We start from the raw sequence: 14,035 nt of genomic DNA, 5'->3' as shown, positions 1-14,035 counted from the left end.
CAAGAAGAACAGCTTTGCGGTGTCGCTTGATATGGATATTGTCCCTCCCTTTGCATTTTGTGGATCATGTCCACTGCAATTTGTAAAAGTCATTCAACTGTAAAAAGCTCAGACATGAAGCTTGGTTTCCGCAAAGTAGGACAGGGCGATATGGAGAAAAGAATCATCACAATAACCAGAAGACTTTCTTCCGATATCTATGAATATCACTATGGAATATTATATTACATGTCAGATTGCTTGATGTGCAATGTTGATGTACAGTAGGAATATCTGACTTGGTAAATACACACTACAATGATAACCCATAAATACCCTCAAATTAATTGTACACCTCAAAGTAATGGTGAATCCTTCCAGGTCTTACTTTAACAATAGCAGGCGTTTGAATTTCCTGACAGTTTTTATACAGCAGCCTACAGTATACCTTTTGACAGAGTTAAATTCAGATACGTATACGATTCACGTGTTTTTAGTTGGATCTTCACTCGAGGCACTGCATAATTATCCAGCAATATTTAACAAAATATAATACTCTTACATTAATTTTGCTATTTTAGTGTTTTCGTTTTTTTTGTTTGTTTTTCTATCCAGAGGGGACATGTATCACTTCAATGCTTTACCATTAAAATATGAAACGGTCATATATATAGTCTTGAAGGATGCATGGGTCAACTGTGCCTTGGAAGGTTATGAAAATGGTGCTGTCTCTTTAAATATTACTCAAGTAATTCCTGGAGCATGTATGTGCCCATAAAAAAGAGATAAACCTCCCAGTCCTCCACACAAACACTTAAAGAAATTTCTAAATTATACAGCAGTGGCATCGTCGATGTAACACCTGCAGGGAAAGTGGGAGGCTCCGATCACTCCATACGGACGCTGGCTAGCAGAGCAAGACCAATGTTCCTACGTATGTCCAGCATCTGTCCTCCTGTTCAACTGGCATTTTACTCTGGAATATTTCTCTATTTATTACATTTATGCACAGAATCAGCAGAGAATGCAACCACGTGTGCTATGCATGGTCTGGGTCTCATCTGTCTTATTTCTGCAAATCAGGTAAGAAACAAAAATTATATTAAATTGTAATTTATTAACTTTCCTTTGCAAAGTTTTCAGGAGAAAGCCAGGAGAAGCTTTACTGTTGGAGTTCTAGTCACTGGAATCTTTTAGAAAATAATTATATTGGGATATAAACTATGCTTACCAAATGTATTAATAGTAATACTATTGATGATACTGTTGATTATTGCTAATGTTTGCACTTTTGTAGTGGGATGCATCAAATATTTATTATGATAAATCGTTATTTACTATAAGTAAATTTAAGTAAATAAAGGGCTGTTCACAACAAGCACTCTATAACGATTACACTCAACTATAACGATTACTATAACTATATTATTCTCCATTGTCATTCATTATAATTGTGGCATGCGTGTGGAGTCTGCTGTTCACTTGAGTCGGCAGAGCAGACGGCAGAGCAAGACTTGTTTTATTAATTTAATCATTGAAAGAAAACTAATTGCGCCTCTAGGCTTTTAAGTGTTAGACGACATGCAGTACTATTGCACTTTACTGTTACATTTTTATCCGAATCATGCTAAGCATTCACGACACCTTTAAACTGCATGCACATTAGTGATGATAAGAAAACAACCCTTTATATACTGCTATAATGACAGGACTGATATCTGTACCACAGGTGTCACATGCAGCACAGTACTTCAGACCTCCTGTTTCTTTGTAGTTGACGAGATTTGTCATCTTTTTTAATAACCAATATCTAGTACAAGTGTGTTTTAGGGTATGATGTTTTATGAACATTCTCTTATGAGAGGAACAACAAGTCTTGCTACAGACATTTCTAACTTTAACCCGACAGATCTGCACACTGTAAAGAGATGAAAGTTCCCAGTAAAGCACTCAGGCCACCCTCTCCATCGGACTTCTTAGACAAACTAATGGGCCGGACATCTGGATATGATGCTCGCATCAGACCCAACTTCAAAGGTAAAGCAGCAAGTGCAGTAGTAGTACTGTAGGTGCTTCTCTGTGTGTGCATGTGAAGCGTTTCACATGACGAATGTAGGCAGTGAAGCAGCACTGATCCTATACCAGATGGGTTATCACAGTGGGAGAGCGCTGGGGGCATGACATTTTTAAACAGAATGACTTCAAGTCTTTTATTGTTGTTAGAATTGTGTCATTACCCATGTCTGTTTATCCTTTAGGTTACATCTGTTTCCCTTTACACGTAATTCTTTCAAGCCTCCTGTTTCCTTCTGTGTACCCCCTACAGCGTACAGTATTCTTCTGTATTAACCCATAGACCTAGTTAAGTAATTTCTCGTTCTCCTTTGCCCGTGAAGCCAGCAGAATCTGATTCTCTCTGACACACTTCCTCCTCATTTCTCTGGGGTCACATTTCATTTATATTTCATATTTGCTCCACATCTTTGAGATGTTTCAGTGTGTAGGCTATACTGGCCAATTCCCAGCTGATTATCTATAAATACACTAATGTGACTACCGAGAATCAATAAATTATGACCTCATAGGAAATTACTTAACTTGACTGAAATATTTAAAGGTTCAGGTGTTGTCAGATGAACCAATGTCTGTTTTGGAGGACTTTGTTAACTGAAAACAGGATTATAAATATAGAACAAGCAGAAGAGGCCTGTGTTTGGGGATTTTCAGTGTTTTTTTCTTTTCTTGCACATGCAAGAGCACATGCCTCAATGGATAATTATGTCAAGTTAAAATGGCTGTGATAAAGACAATGGCAGAGTAACAAAGGTTAAGGAACTGAGATGAGCTGTTCTTCTCAGGTCCCCCTGTGAATGTCACCTGCAACATCTTCATCAACAGCTTTGGATCCATCACTGAAACAACTATGGTGAGAATTAAATGTTAAATGTATTAATTTTTTTTATTACGTGTGATTGTATTGTCAATTCCAAATGAACATGTTAACTCAACTACATAGTGTTAATGTGGTTAACAAAACCATACTTTGTTGATCGTGATCCCCCACCGATCTGTACTTGTTTGGCCCCCTCCTTTTTTCCCTCTACACCAAACCTCTTTGCTGAAAATAGCCGTATCGTAAAAGTGACGTGAACTTGTAGATCACTATTTTCGCCAAATGTTCACCTATTATGACAGAATAGGGACGCTCTGGTTAAGACAAGAGTGACTACTTGGCTTGATGGATTCATCTTTCAATTAGCATCACTGTGATTTCATTATGCTACAGTAACCAGCCTAAGGGAAGTAGCATTCAAATAAATGTTTCAGATTACTTAATTAGCAGATTACATTATTTCCTTTTTTCAATGATGATCAAAATTACATTCTGTTAGTTAGGGTTAGTGGATCTTCATCAAATGAATTATAATTCAAAGTGGGTTCACTGACTGTAACTAAGCTGCCATTGTGATAATCACACTGTTTGCCATGTGTAGTGTACTGTAGGACACATCATCCCCTTCGCAAAACACAAAAACATTGCCATGGCCACAGAACAATCCCATACAATGAAATATTGTGCTATTTTTGCCAGGCTGTTGTTTTCTACTGGGAGTAGACTGCTGGCACTTCCATATACTTTAGTCTACAAACTGAAAGATAAGAGTTGACTTGAATTTGGCTAAGCGGAAGAGTCCACTGGAAGAGAAAGAGTCCACTGACCATGTTTTGGTTGGATTTTTAGATGCACTTCACAATTTGAAACCATCAACATGGTTGCTCAAAGATACCTGTGGCTATAGCTAAATATATGGTTGGAGAGCTCGCATGAGAAGCAGGAGGTCCCAGGTTCGAGTCCCGGCAATGTGTCAATAATAATAATAATAATAAAGCTGTATTTATATAGCACCTTTTAAGAACAAGTCACAAAGTGCTTAACAGAAATATATAGAGAAAACATGGATCAAAAAGGCATAGAATACAATAGAAGACATTTGTCAATAGAACATAATAGAAGATAATAATACAAAATAAAAGAATCACATGGGTGATGGGCTAAATGCAGCTCTGTAAAAATGAGTCTTTAGGAGCGATTTAAAATGTGACACAGACTCGGCAAGCCTGATCTCCAGGGGCAGGGCGTTCCAGAGTGAAGGTGTACTGAGCAAGACACTTCAACCGTAAATGCTTCTTTCCCCTATACGCTCAAGTCTGACCACTCTTCACCAGCTGGGTGAACCTGAAAACCCAACTTCCCCCACAGGATCAAATGGGTCTAATTATTATTACTATTATTATTACTATTATTAGTAGAAGCTTTGCAAATATACAGGTACATGTATATCAGAATAATAATAATAATATCTACATGATCCTGATGCCTGTATAGTTTCTTTAAAATTTCCAAATTGCTTAGTATCCCTGAATATCTGGTAGGAAATACTGTTTAATGTCAATAAAGTCAAAACTCTATTCTAATACATTACATTGTGTTCCGCACTATAGGACTACAGGCTCAATGTATTTCTGCGGCAACAATGGAACGACCCACGCCTGGCATATAAGGAGTATCCTGATGACTCATTGGATCTGGACCCGTCCATGTTGGATTCCATATGGAAGCCTGACCTGTTCTTTGCTAATGAAAAGGGAGCTAACTTTCACGAGGTCACCACAGACAACAAATTACTCCGGATATTCCAGAATGGCAATGTCCTCTACAGCATCAGGTAATCACTAAACCTAGCTGCGTGCATGCGTGTTTGACCTCAGACCTGTTACCTGGCGTGTGTGTCGCTGATGACCTGAGGGTGTGCAGTGCCAAGTGGGGGACGTCCATCAGACCAACTGATCAACGCATGAGAACACATGTCTGTCTGTGTGTCTGGGGGTGTAGGCAACCGCTTCTCTAATTGGCCAACCCAATCCATTAGCTTCACGGATTGGCCAGCTTTGTGTCACGTTTGTACCGGTACCAAGTGGTAGTGTGCACATTAGACCTCCATTAGAGCTCCAAATATGGAGACCCTCCTCGTATCTCCATATTTGGGTCGATGGGTCGTATAAAATGGTATACACTGGATACTCTGACAACAGGTACAACGGGTACTCTGATAGCAAGTACAAGTACAACACATTGCATGAACAGTTGGGTAGGCCGGATTATAAATAACGCATTCTTTATAACGTTATTAGTACTGTGGTAATGGGTATCGCCAGGGGCGTGCACAGACATTTAGAGGGGCAGGTGCTCAAGGAAAAAAAGGGCACCTTGTGCAGCGCGTGGAACCGGCCGGTTGCCTAAATAGTGTGGGATTTATAGATTCTGGGGACTAAATAATATATTAGAAGCTTTTTATTAAGAATTGATCAATGTCACCATGGTCCACATACTGTACAGTGTACACTGTGGACCAAAAGGGCACATTGCTCTAGCACCCCCTAGTGTCTATCTGTGCACGCCACTGGGTATCGCACTGGTTACTCAAACAATGGTTACAGCCAGTAATCTGACAACAGGTACAATGGGTATTGCATAACCAGGTAGGACATGTATTTCCCACCCGGTTATACCCATTGTACCTGTATCGTTCCTGACTTGTGTGGTGGTCCGAGAGTAGGCCAGTGCCCTCACCGCTCTAATATATATAAAAATCACACCTGTGTGAAGTGAGGGGCGCTCTTATCATTATACATCATCATACATCATCTCATGAACAACTGAATTTATGTGATTGGTTAGCCGATTTGCTCTTCTACATTTGACGTGAATTTCCCCTTCATTGTCAATAGCATTTCATGTTTATGTTGCCACAAAAATATTTGAGGCACATATGACCTAATTTCTCCCTTCATTGTCAATGGCAAATGTGGGGACAAAAGCTGTATATAGGAGGGGCTATGGCCCCTCTCTCTGGAACACTGACCCAAATCTAATTCTTTGTAATTGTAGGGTTAACATGCTTTGGGGACAAATGTGGCTAACACAGCTGTGTATTTCATTTAACATGCATTTAAATGAGAGAACACCGAGAGCAAGCTCCCATTTCCAGCTGTAAACTATTCCTCATGCAGGCTGCAGGCTAGACAAGAGAAAGGGTACAAATTGCAAGTGACTGCAGTGTCTTTGGGCTACAAAGTAACATATTATGGTTTACACAGAAGCTAGTGATCCTATAAGCCCTGAGCACTCTTTTTGTCCTTTACTTTAAGTGTGACAGTTGTATGAATATGACAGTATATGACTGTGTTCAAGTTCTTGGCCCATCTACGAGTTAAAGTGCACTTGCATAACGCATAACAATGTATGATTTATGATATAAATCTTTTATTTTAGTAAATGCTCCTAGGTGGATTGGGTGCATGACAAACCAAATAGTGGAAATGAATGAAAGCACTTCTGACACTGTCTGCAAAGTATGTGTTTACTAGAAAGCAAAGCAATATTTGAATGTCACATTTCATCAAGCAATGTTACACGCTCTTCCATTCAAAGCGAGCAGCAACACACAGCACACAGCACAACAGCACGCGGGCTAATATTGCCCCATAACAAGTTGTCACAGATGCCAATATAATGGTTAATATGATATAATGAGATGTAACTGCTCCACTGAAAGCAACTTTGTAATAATGTGCATTCTGAAAGATGAGATAGGCCTACTTTGGTTCCTAAGGATGTGCCAATAATATTATACTTGTACATAGAGACATGCAACACATCTGCATGACTGGCTGACATCTCACAGTTGATGTCTTCCCACCACCTCAAGCTCAACATAGATAACACAGAGTTTATCTTCTGTTCTTCCCTGGGAAGTGTTGCCCCTGCAGGACATTTCCATTTCCATTGCCAAGAACCTAGTATCCTTGTGACTACCTTAAGCACACATTACAGTGATTAGCCTACTCACTCACTCCTGTAGATTTTCACTTCACAGCATTCTGGAGGATCAGGTCCTTCTTCACCAAGGAGTCTGCCCAGCTTCAGTCATATTCAGTCTTAACTACTGCATCTCCGTCCTTACTGGATACTTAGTTACTTACTGGATGCTCTCCCAAATGTAGACCCCTTACCACTTATCTCTAAACTTATTTGCCATTTTTTACTATTTTGAAAAATCTTTTAAAATAGTTCAAATAGCCGATCTACAAGCTGCAATGTAGATCGGCTAGTTGAACTATTTTAAAATGTTTTTCAAAATAGTAAAAAATGGCAAATACCTTTTAAGTTTAGGGATAAGGGGTAATGGGTGGCTTTCACAGGTCCCCCCACTACTTCACTCACTCCACTGGCGCACACTTGCTGCTTTTCAAAACACTGGTGAACTATTAGTACAAGGTTACTTGCAAGATATGATCCACTCCTACACCTCTTCATGCATACCTCCATTAGTCAGGACTGCAGACTCATCCCCATCTTTTGCCACAGTCTGAAAACTCATCACTAGACTCCCTAGACCAGGGATATTCAAATGCTGCATGGATGTTGCACTCGTTGTACAGTACAGAGAATATAGGCTATGTATTATTTGTTTATTACTACTTGGTTCTACTGCTCTAAGTACGCATATAAACTTCAGTCACTGAAAGTATGCTTGGCCAAAGCCTGATTTGTGGCAAAAACAAAATAATATTGGCATTTAATTCCTGATATATCTTTTTTATATATATATATATCTTGTGTGCAAGTGAAAGGGCATGATGGTGCACATCCACGGCTGGCAGCAACTGCACTGAGTTTCCTGACTAAACTTGCTTTGCGCAATGCGCATGTCTGTGACTGTGACAGGCGCAACGCTCATTTAGCTTAGGCTTACTTTTGACTTGAACACAAAACACATGCCACACCGTGTTGGCCCTGACTGTGTGTGTACTTGTGACAGTGTGACCCCACCCTGTCACTGTTCATGTTTTGCTCATTACATGCCTGTCAGTAGCGCGCACTGGTTAGGTAGGGTATGGGTTCTCAACCCGTGGGTCGCGACCCCTCGGGGGGTACATACACATAGTACATGCATACACCTTCCCTAATGATTATATCTGGTTTCAGTATTTATTTATGGTGTATTGTCTCTATTATTAAGGTTATTGTAGAAGTCAATTTATATTGGGGGTCGGGAGGGGGCGGGGCGGGGGTCCCGAGACATTGCCAAAGCATTTCCGGGGGTCCCCGGCCAAAAAGGTTGAGAACCCCTGAGGTAGGGTATGGACAAACGAAACAACAAACAAATCCCCATCTCTCGGTATATCTCTCGGTATATCTCTGTTCAGCTATCAAACATGTTCAATGGTGTTGGACAAGAAGGTGTCAGTCTCTGAGGAGATATTTCGGTCTCCTCTGTATTTGGTTGTCACTTATTCTGCACTTGGGAAAATAAACCTTGTTAAACTCTGCCCTGTGTTGCCTCGCCATCCTTGATGTTCATATTACCCTCGCCTGAGACAGGGGTGTGACAGTACTCAAGGAGAATTTACTAGTGAGAAACCATTGAGGTGCAGGTGTAGTTGATTACTGCGATTTAGGAACCCAAACAACAGTGCTCATTGTCTCCACCAGGCCGAAGGCCTGGGGAGAGAGTATGTTTTGCCCTCCGTCCTTGTGTCCGTCCGTCCGTTACCAGATAATCTTTGGCACCGTTAATTAACCCGGTCAATGCCAAACTTTGCACACACACTCCCTGGATGCCAACGACAAAACCTCTGCCCAAAATGTTCCAGGACGGCCTGTTATAGTGCCACCATTTTTACCTGCACCTATAACTGCACCGAACTGCGTGAAACGTTGAATGCACACTTCCTAGAGGCCAAGGAAAAACCTTCCAGATTCTGCACATCCCGCACATCGTTACACAGTATCTCTATAGTCATGTGCTCAAGACGGATCTGTCCGATATTTCACATTCCATCCTAATTGGCTAACATTGGCTTCCAAAGTTTGCAGGATTGGCCCGTTTTAAATAAAAAGCCTCATATCATGAACGCAGTGTGCAATTTACGTGGAATTTTTCCACACACTTTCTGAGCAATAAATCCCACCCATTTCACATTGGCCTATTATAGCGCCACCAGGAGGCCACAATAACCTGACCTGGCCTGGTGGAGACCTGTGCCCAGAGGGGCACGTTTTCTAGTTGTTATTATGTCTGTCCTTCTACAATGTTATTCTTTCCCTAAATCTAACAACAGCCCCTTGAATTCAATCTGGGGGGGAAATCCACAATGTTCTCTTATGAAAACCAGATGTATACTGTATCTCAAACCTCTTCTTCTCAATGCACTTGTATCTTTTACTAATGCCTAAAAACCCTCCAAGTGGCATAACCCAAGAATATTTGTACATTCATATGGGATTCAAGAGCACGTATGCTTTATTCCAGAGCTAACTATAACTTTCCTTTGACGAGATTGAGAAGATTGAGTGCATGCGGTTTGTACTTCAGTGATGGTCATTTGCATAATGGTCTTTGATACATTCAGTGAATATGTGTGCCACTGGGTCAGAGTGTGGTCCAGTGGGTCCCGGGCGTGGGCTGTGGCATTTTATATGCATAATACAATTAATCAAGGAATAAACAAGCACAATTTTTCACAGTGGGTGGTTTTAGTGCGCATGAGGCATGTCATCCTGATACTAAGTCTCACTGTGATGTTTTTATTATGTATGCCAACTTTCTTTTAGTGTGTTAGAAAGTAATGAGAAAAGAGATAAATAATTTTATGTACAGTATACAGGCTATGTATATGTTTGTGTGTGTGTGTGTGTGTGTGTGTGTGTGTGTGTGTGTGTGTGTGTGTGTGTGTGTGTGTGTGTGTGTGTGTGTGTGTGTGTGTGTGTGTGTGTGTGTGTGTGTGTGTGTGTGTGTGTGTGCGCGCGCATGTGCGTGCGTGCGTGCGTGCGTGCATATAAAATGCTAAAATTAAGGTTGAAGGGTTCAAAATGGCTATATATTCCAGTATTTATTCAGTATTTGAACCACGTACCACTATCTAGCCATTCATTTCAGACCCATATTTTGTTATCATTGGATAAGACTTTGTCCACAATTCGTTGCTGTATTGTAGTGGTAATGCAGATGTTTTAGATATTTAAAATCTTGAGAACATTAAAATGTAACCAAATGGACCCATAAGGGTCCATTTGGTTACACTTTACGCTCTCAAGGGGCGAAAGCCACTGATGTACAGTATACACTTTCACAATATATTCCTGCTTGTGTTTTCAAGGCTCACTCTAATTCTGTCCTGTCCCATGGACCTGAAAAACTTCCCCATGGACAGTCAGACATGCACAATGCAGCTTGAAAGCTGTGAGTAAAAACTTCCTCTTTTGACTCTTTCTCCATTCCTGGAGCTAGTAGACATGACAGACTTGATACATTATATAACTGTACATGTCAAAGTTGCCATTATTAACATGACCCATATCACCTCGCCCTCCCCATCGTCTCTCCTCCAGTCGGTTACACCATGAATGACCTTATTTTTGAATGGCTGGATGTGGGTCCCGTGCAGGTGGCCTTTGATCTGCAGCTCCCTCAGTTTGTGCTGAAAGAAGAGAAAGGTCTTGGCTACTGCACTAAGCACTACAACACAGGTATGGTCTCCATTCTGGCCAGCCCACTCTGTTAGGACAGTGGTTCCTTCAAACTTTTCAGGCCGTGACCCCCCCCCCAGAATAATCACATTTGAACTGGGGACCACCCACCCTGACAAGCACTTGGAATGTAGGAGTTGAGGGAATATATTTTGTTTGACTCGGTTCCACAGATAAATATTGTGAATATAACCGATCTACAAGCTCACAACGCCAGGCATTGTGAGCTTCGGCTAAATTGGCTATTTTAGAAAAATTGCCTCTTCCTTTTTTTTAGCCAATGTTTGACCAGTTTTTATAGGATATTTTGTTGATTAATTTTGATGCAGTAATAGTCTTTTTCTTTGTTTACTTTCTTATTTTTTAGGCATTAAAAATGTCTTAAAAGTCCAACCTCTTGAGCCCCATTGCCCCCACCGGCGGGGGCAGCGGCTGTCCACCTCATGAACAGCTCTCAGCGGGTAAATGGAGACCCAATTAGTCTCCGGTTCCAACTCCGATGTTTTTGATTTCCCCCCCTGGACCCCGCTGGGTTTTAAGAGGCTAAATTGTCACTTTACTGCCATCTGGGGACACCCCCCAAAATAATTTGGGGGCCCTCTTCGGGGTCCCGACCCACAAGTTGGGAACCACTGTGTGACGGCCAAGCTACACCAGGCTTTTCTTGCGCGTTTACCCTAAACGCGCGGCCCGCGCGTGCATTTTTTAAAATAGGACTGGACCTAAATTAAACGCACGCGCAGGAGAAAACGCGCAAGAAACGCGCGAGAAAAGCCTGGTGTAGCGTGGCCGTTAGGATAAGCTAACTACAGTTTGCCCTGCACTGTCTGTATATTCTTGTCAAACATGTCTCCTGTGCATAGGTAAATTCACCTGTATAGAGGTAAAGTTCTATTTGGAGCGTCAGATGGGCTACTACTTAATCCAGATGTACATACCCAGTCTGCTCACTGTTATTCTGTCCTGGGTCTCCTTCTGGATCAACATGGACGCTGCCCCTGCCAGGGTGGGCCTAGGAATTACTACAGTGCTCACCATGACAACCCAGAGCTCTGGTTCGAGGGCTTCCCTGCCAAAGGTTGGACAGGAGAAATGAAATAACACCTGTGATTGTACTGTAGTTATACAGTGTACAGTCCTGGGAATTTACTCATTACTTTTTACATGACTTTGGGCTACATGCCGTAATGGCCTGATTGGCCTCTACTGTTTTCAGACGCTGACTGTTTAATTTAGACATTATTTTTGGCTAAATGAACACCATCATCTTCTATGCTGCTTGTAGCAGAGGAGATTAATAAGCACCATTTTCTTTGGTAAAGGTAAACGGTAAAATGATGATAATAATGTCAGAGAAACCTGCACTTAACTATTTTAGACGCTCACCTGAATTTCCCAGAGGGGAACCATTGATGCCTACAAGAATTTTTCTGCAATCAGAGTACATATTTTTTTAAATAGCAATGTGGTAAAATATAGAGCTCTTTATTTCTTTGATCAAAATATTAAAAACTAACACTATTGCTATACTAATACTATATGAATTATTCTAACTTGTGTTCAAATGTATGGTTGTATGCCGTAGGTGTCTTATGTAAAAGCCATAGACATCTGGATGGCTGTCTGTCTTCTGTTCGTTTTTGCTGCACTTCTGGAGTATGCAGCCGTTAATTTTGTTTCACGGCAGCACAAAGAGTTCTTCAGACTGCGAAAGAGGCTAAAAGAACAACAGCGACAGAGAAACGTGAGTGCAACCCACCCACTCACCCCCTTAGGCAACTGTCACCTACTATTCTCTATGCCTAGCTACGCAGAGGCTGCACAATTCATCTGCATGTCACAATCCATGCTTGAGAATTCAGAGAGCATTGACCTGTGCTTAATTAATGCCTTCACCTCACTCCACTAGTGGTTACATTTACTAAACAACTTGCTTCTACACAGATCTCATTGCAATTAAAGAAAAACAAATAGGCCCAAACATCTTTACCTAATGAAACGTTTAATTTTAAATTAGCATTTAAAATAGGTTTCAGAATTCCAAAATGACTTAAATACCACATTGAAGTTTTAACACTTAAAAGTATTGAATTGTCTCTTGTATTGTCCTTTTATTAAGATATCCATGTCTCAAGCACTGATTTATTATTGTTTTTGTTATCATTTAAATCTATTTTGATCTCAAATGTCTCAAATTGGAGGCTGTTTCCTTTTTCACTGTAGGATACATCATCTGAAAAATAAATAACAGCATGTCTTCGTTGCAGTTTTAGGCTGTGTGATCACATGTTTACTAGCTAAATGTGTGCTATTTTTGTTTTGTTTGTTTGTTTGTTTTGACCCATCAGCTGGGAAGTGGTGAGACTAAAGTGAAGGGAACCAACATGCCAGACAACAGCGATCCGCATGAGTCCAAAGCCCAGCAATGCAGTGTTTGTGCCAGGGTAATACATTCATCTAGCTTCATTGGAAACCTACAAATTAGCATTTTAGTTTACTTAGTATTAAGTATTACTCATTCATCCTTCTTGTCTTTGGTTTTGATCTATAGGAAGAGGAGCTGGCACAGCAATTCTACCAGAGTTTAGGATTCGCGCTTTCAAACGATGCCGGAACAGAGATGGATGCAACGCCAGTCTTTGCTGATTTGCCTCCTGGATTAGGATTCTATGACATCCGCAGGCGCTTTGTGGATAGAGCAAAACGGATCGATACCATATCCCGAGCTTTATTCCCACTCAGTTTCCTCATGTTTAACGTCCTCTATTGGCTGACCTTTAAAGTTCTACGACATGAGGAAGTCCAAGCCACACTGTGATTTTCCATCCACTGAGAACTACCTTAATTAACACTGATACCTTTAATTCTATGCATTCTTTCCTAATTAACTGTAACCTACATTTGAACACTCTCTGAGTTATGAATGGACATTAACTACTTTATTATGCATAATTTTAATTCACAATTTGTTTACTTTTTATCCCACCAGGCCGAAACAGCCATATAGGAGAGGGATTATGTTTTCACACCTGTGAGTCTGTTTTGTCTGTCTCTCTCTCACTTAATCTGTGAGCAGCTAATCTCAGGCACCGCTGGACTGGTCAAATTTCAAATCTGCCTCATGGTGGCGCTATAACAAGGCACTTCATGTTTTGGTCTATAAATCTTGAACCCTAAATCGTACAATAAAAAAAGAATCATTGGATCATGATGCAACTCACCATTAGGTCTGCCGGCTCCGCCCATTTGCCTACATATTGCATTTTGGCTTCAAATATTTGCTTGAGGGGCCATTTAGCAAAAGCCACAAATCAATCACTTCTGCCTATAGGGGTTGCCACCAACGCGAACACTGTCATATCTGTCATACAAACTATTCCTCTGGCTGCTGCACCCCAAACTGACACAGCCCTGGGTAAGCAACCCAGCGTGGCGGGGATGGATCTGCACTTTCTTTCGCAC

General features: G+C 41.0%; 1 protein-coding gene across 1 annotated transcript; it reads left to right on the top strand.

The window, feature by feature from the left end:
* Positions 1 to 1,000: 1,000 nt before the first annotated feature.
* On the top strand, positions 1,001 to 13,391 carry glra4b (glycine receptor, alpha 4b; the record flags this gene model as incomplete). The annotated part of the gene is made up of 10 exons (XM_079508137.1): positions 1,001 to 1,062; positions 1,889 to 2,016; positions 2,838 to 2,905; positions 4,483 to 4,706; positions 10,204 to 10,286; positions 10,436 to 10,573; positions 11,437 to 11,651; positions 12,159 to 12,317; positions 12,922 to 13,017; positions 13,125 to 13,391. The coding sequence occupies exons 1-10, from the start codon at positions 1,004 to 1,006 to the stop codon at positions 13,389 to 13,391; spliced, it is 1,437 nt and encodes a 478-aa protein (XP_079364263.1). The 5' UTR covers positions 1,001 to 1,003.
* Positions 13,392 to 14,035: the final 644 nt, after the last annotated feature.

Source organism: Electrona antarctica (genome assembly GCF_951216825.1).
Source record: "Electrona antarctica genome assembly, chromosome: 8".
Lineage (NCBI taxonomy): Eukaryota > Metazoa > Chordata > Actinopteri > Myctophiformes > Myctophidae > Electrona > Electrona antarctica.
The sequence above is the reverse complement of the archived record's forward strand: the minus strand, read 5'-3'. Positions and strand labels throughout refer to the sequence as shown.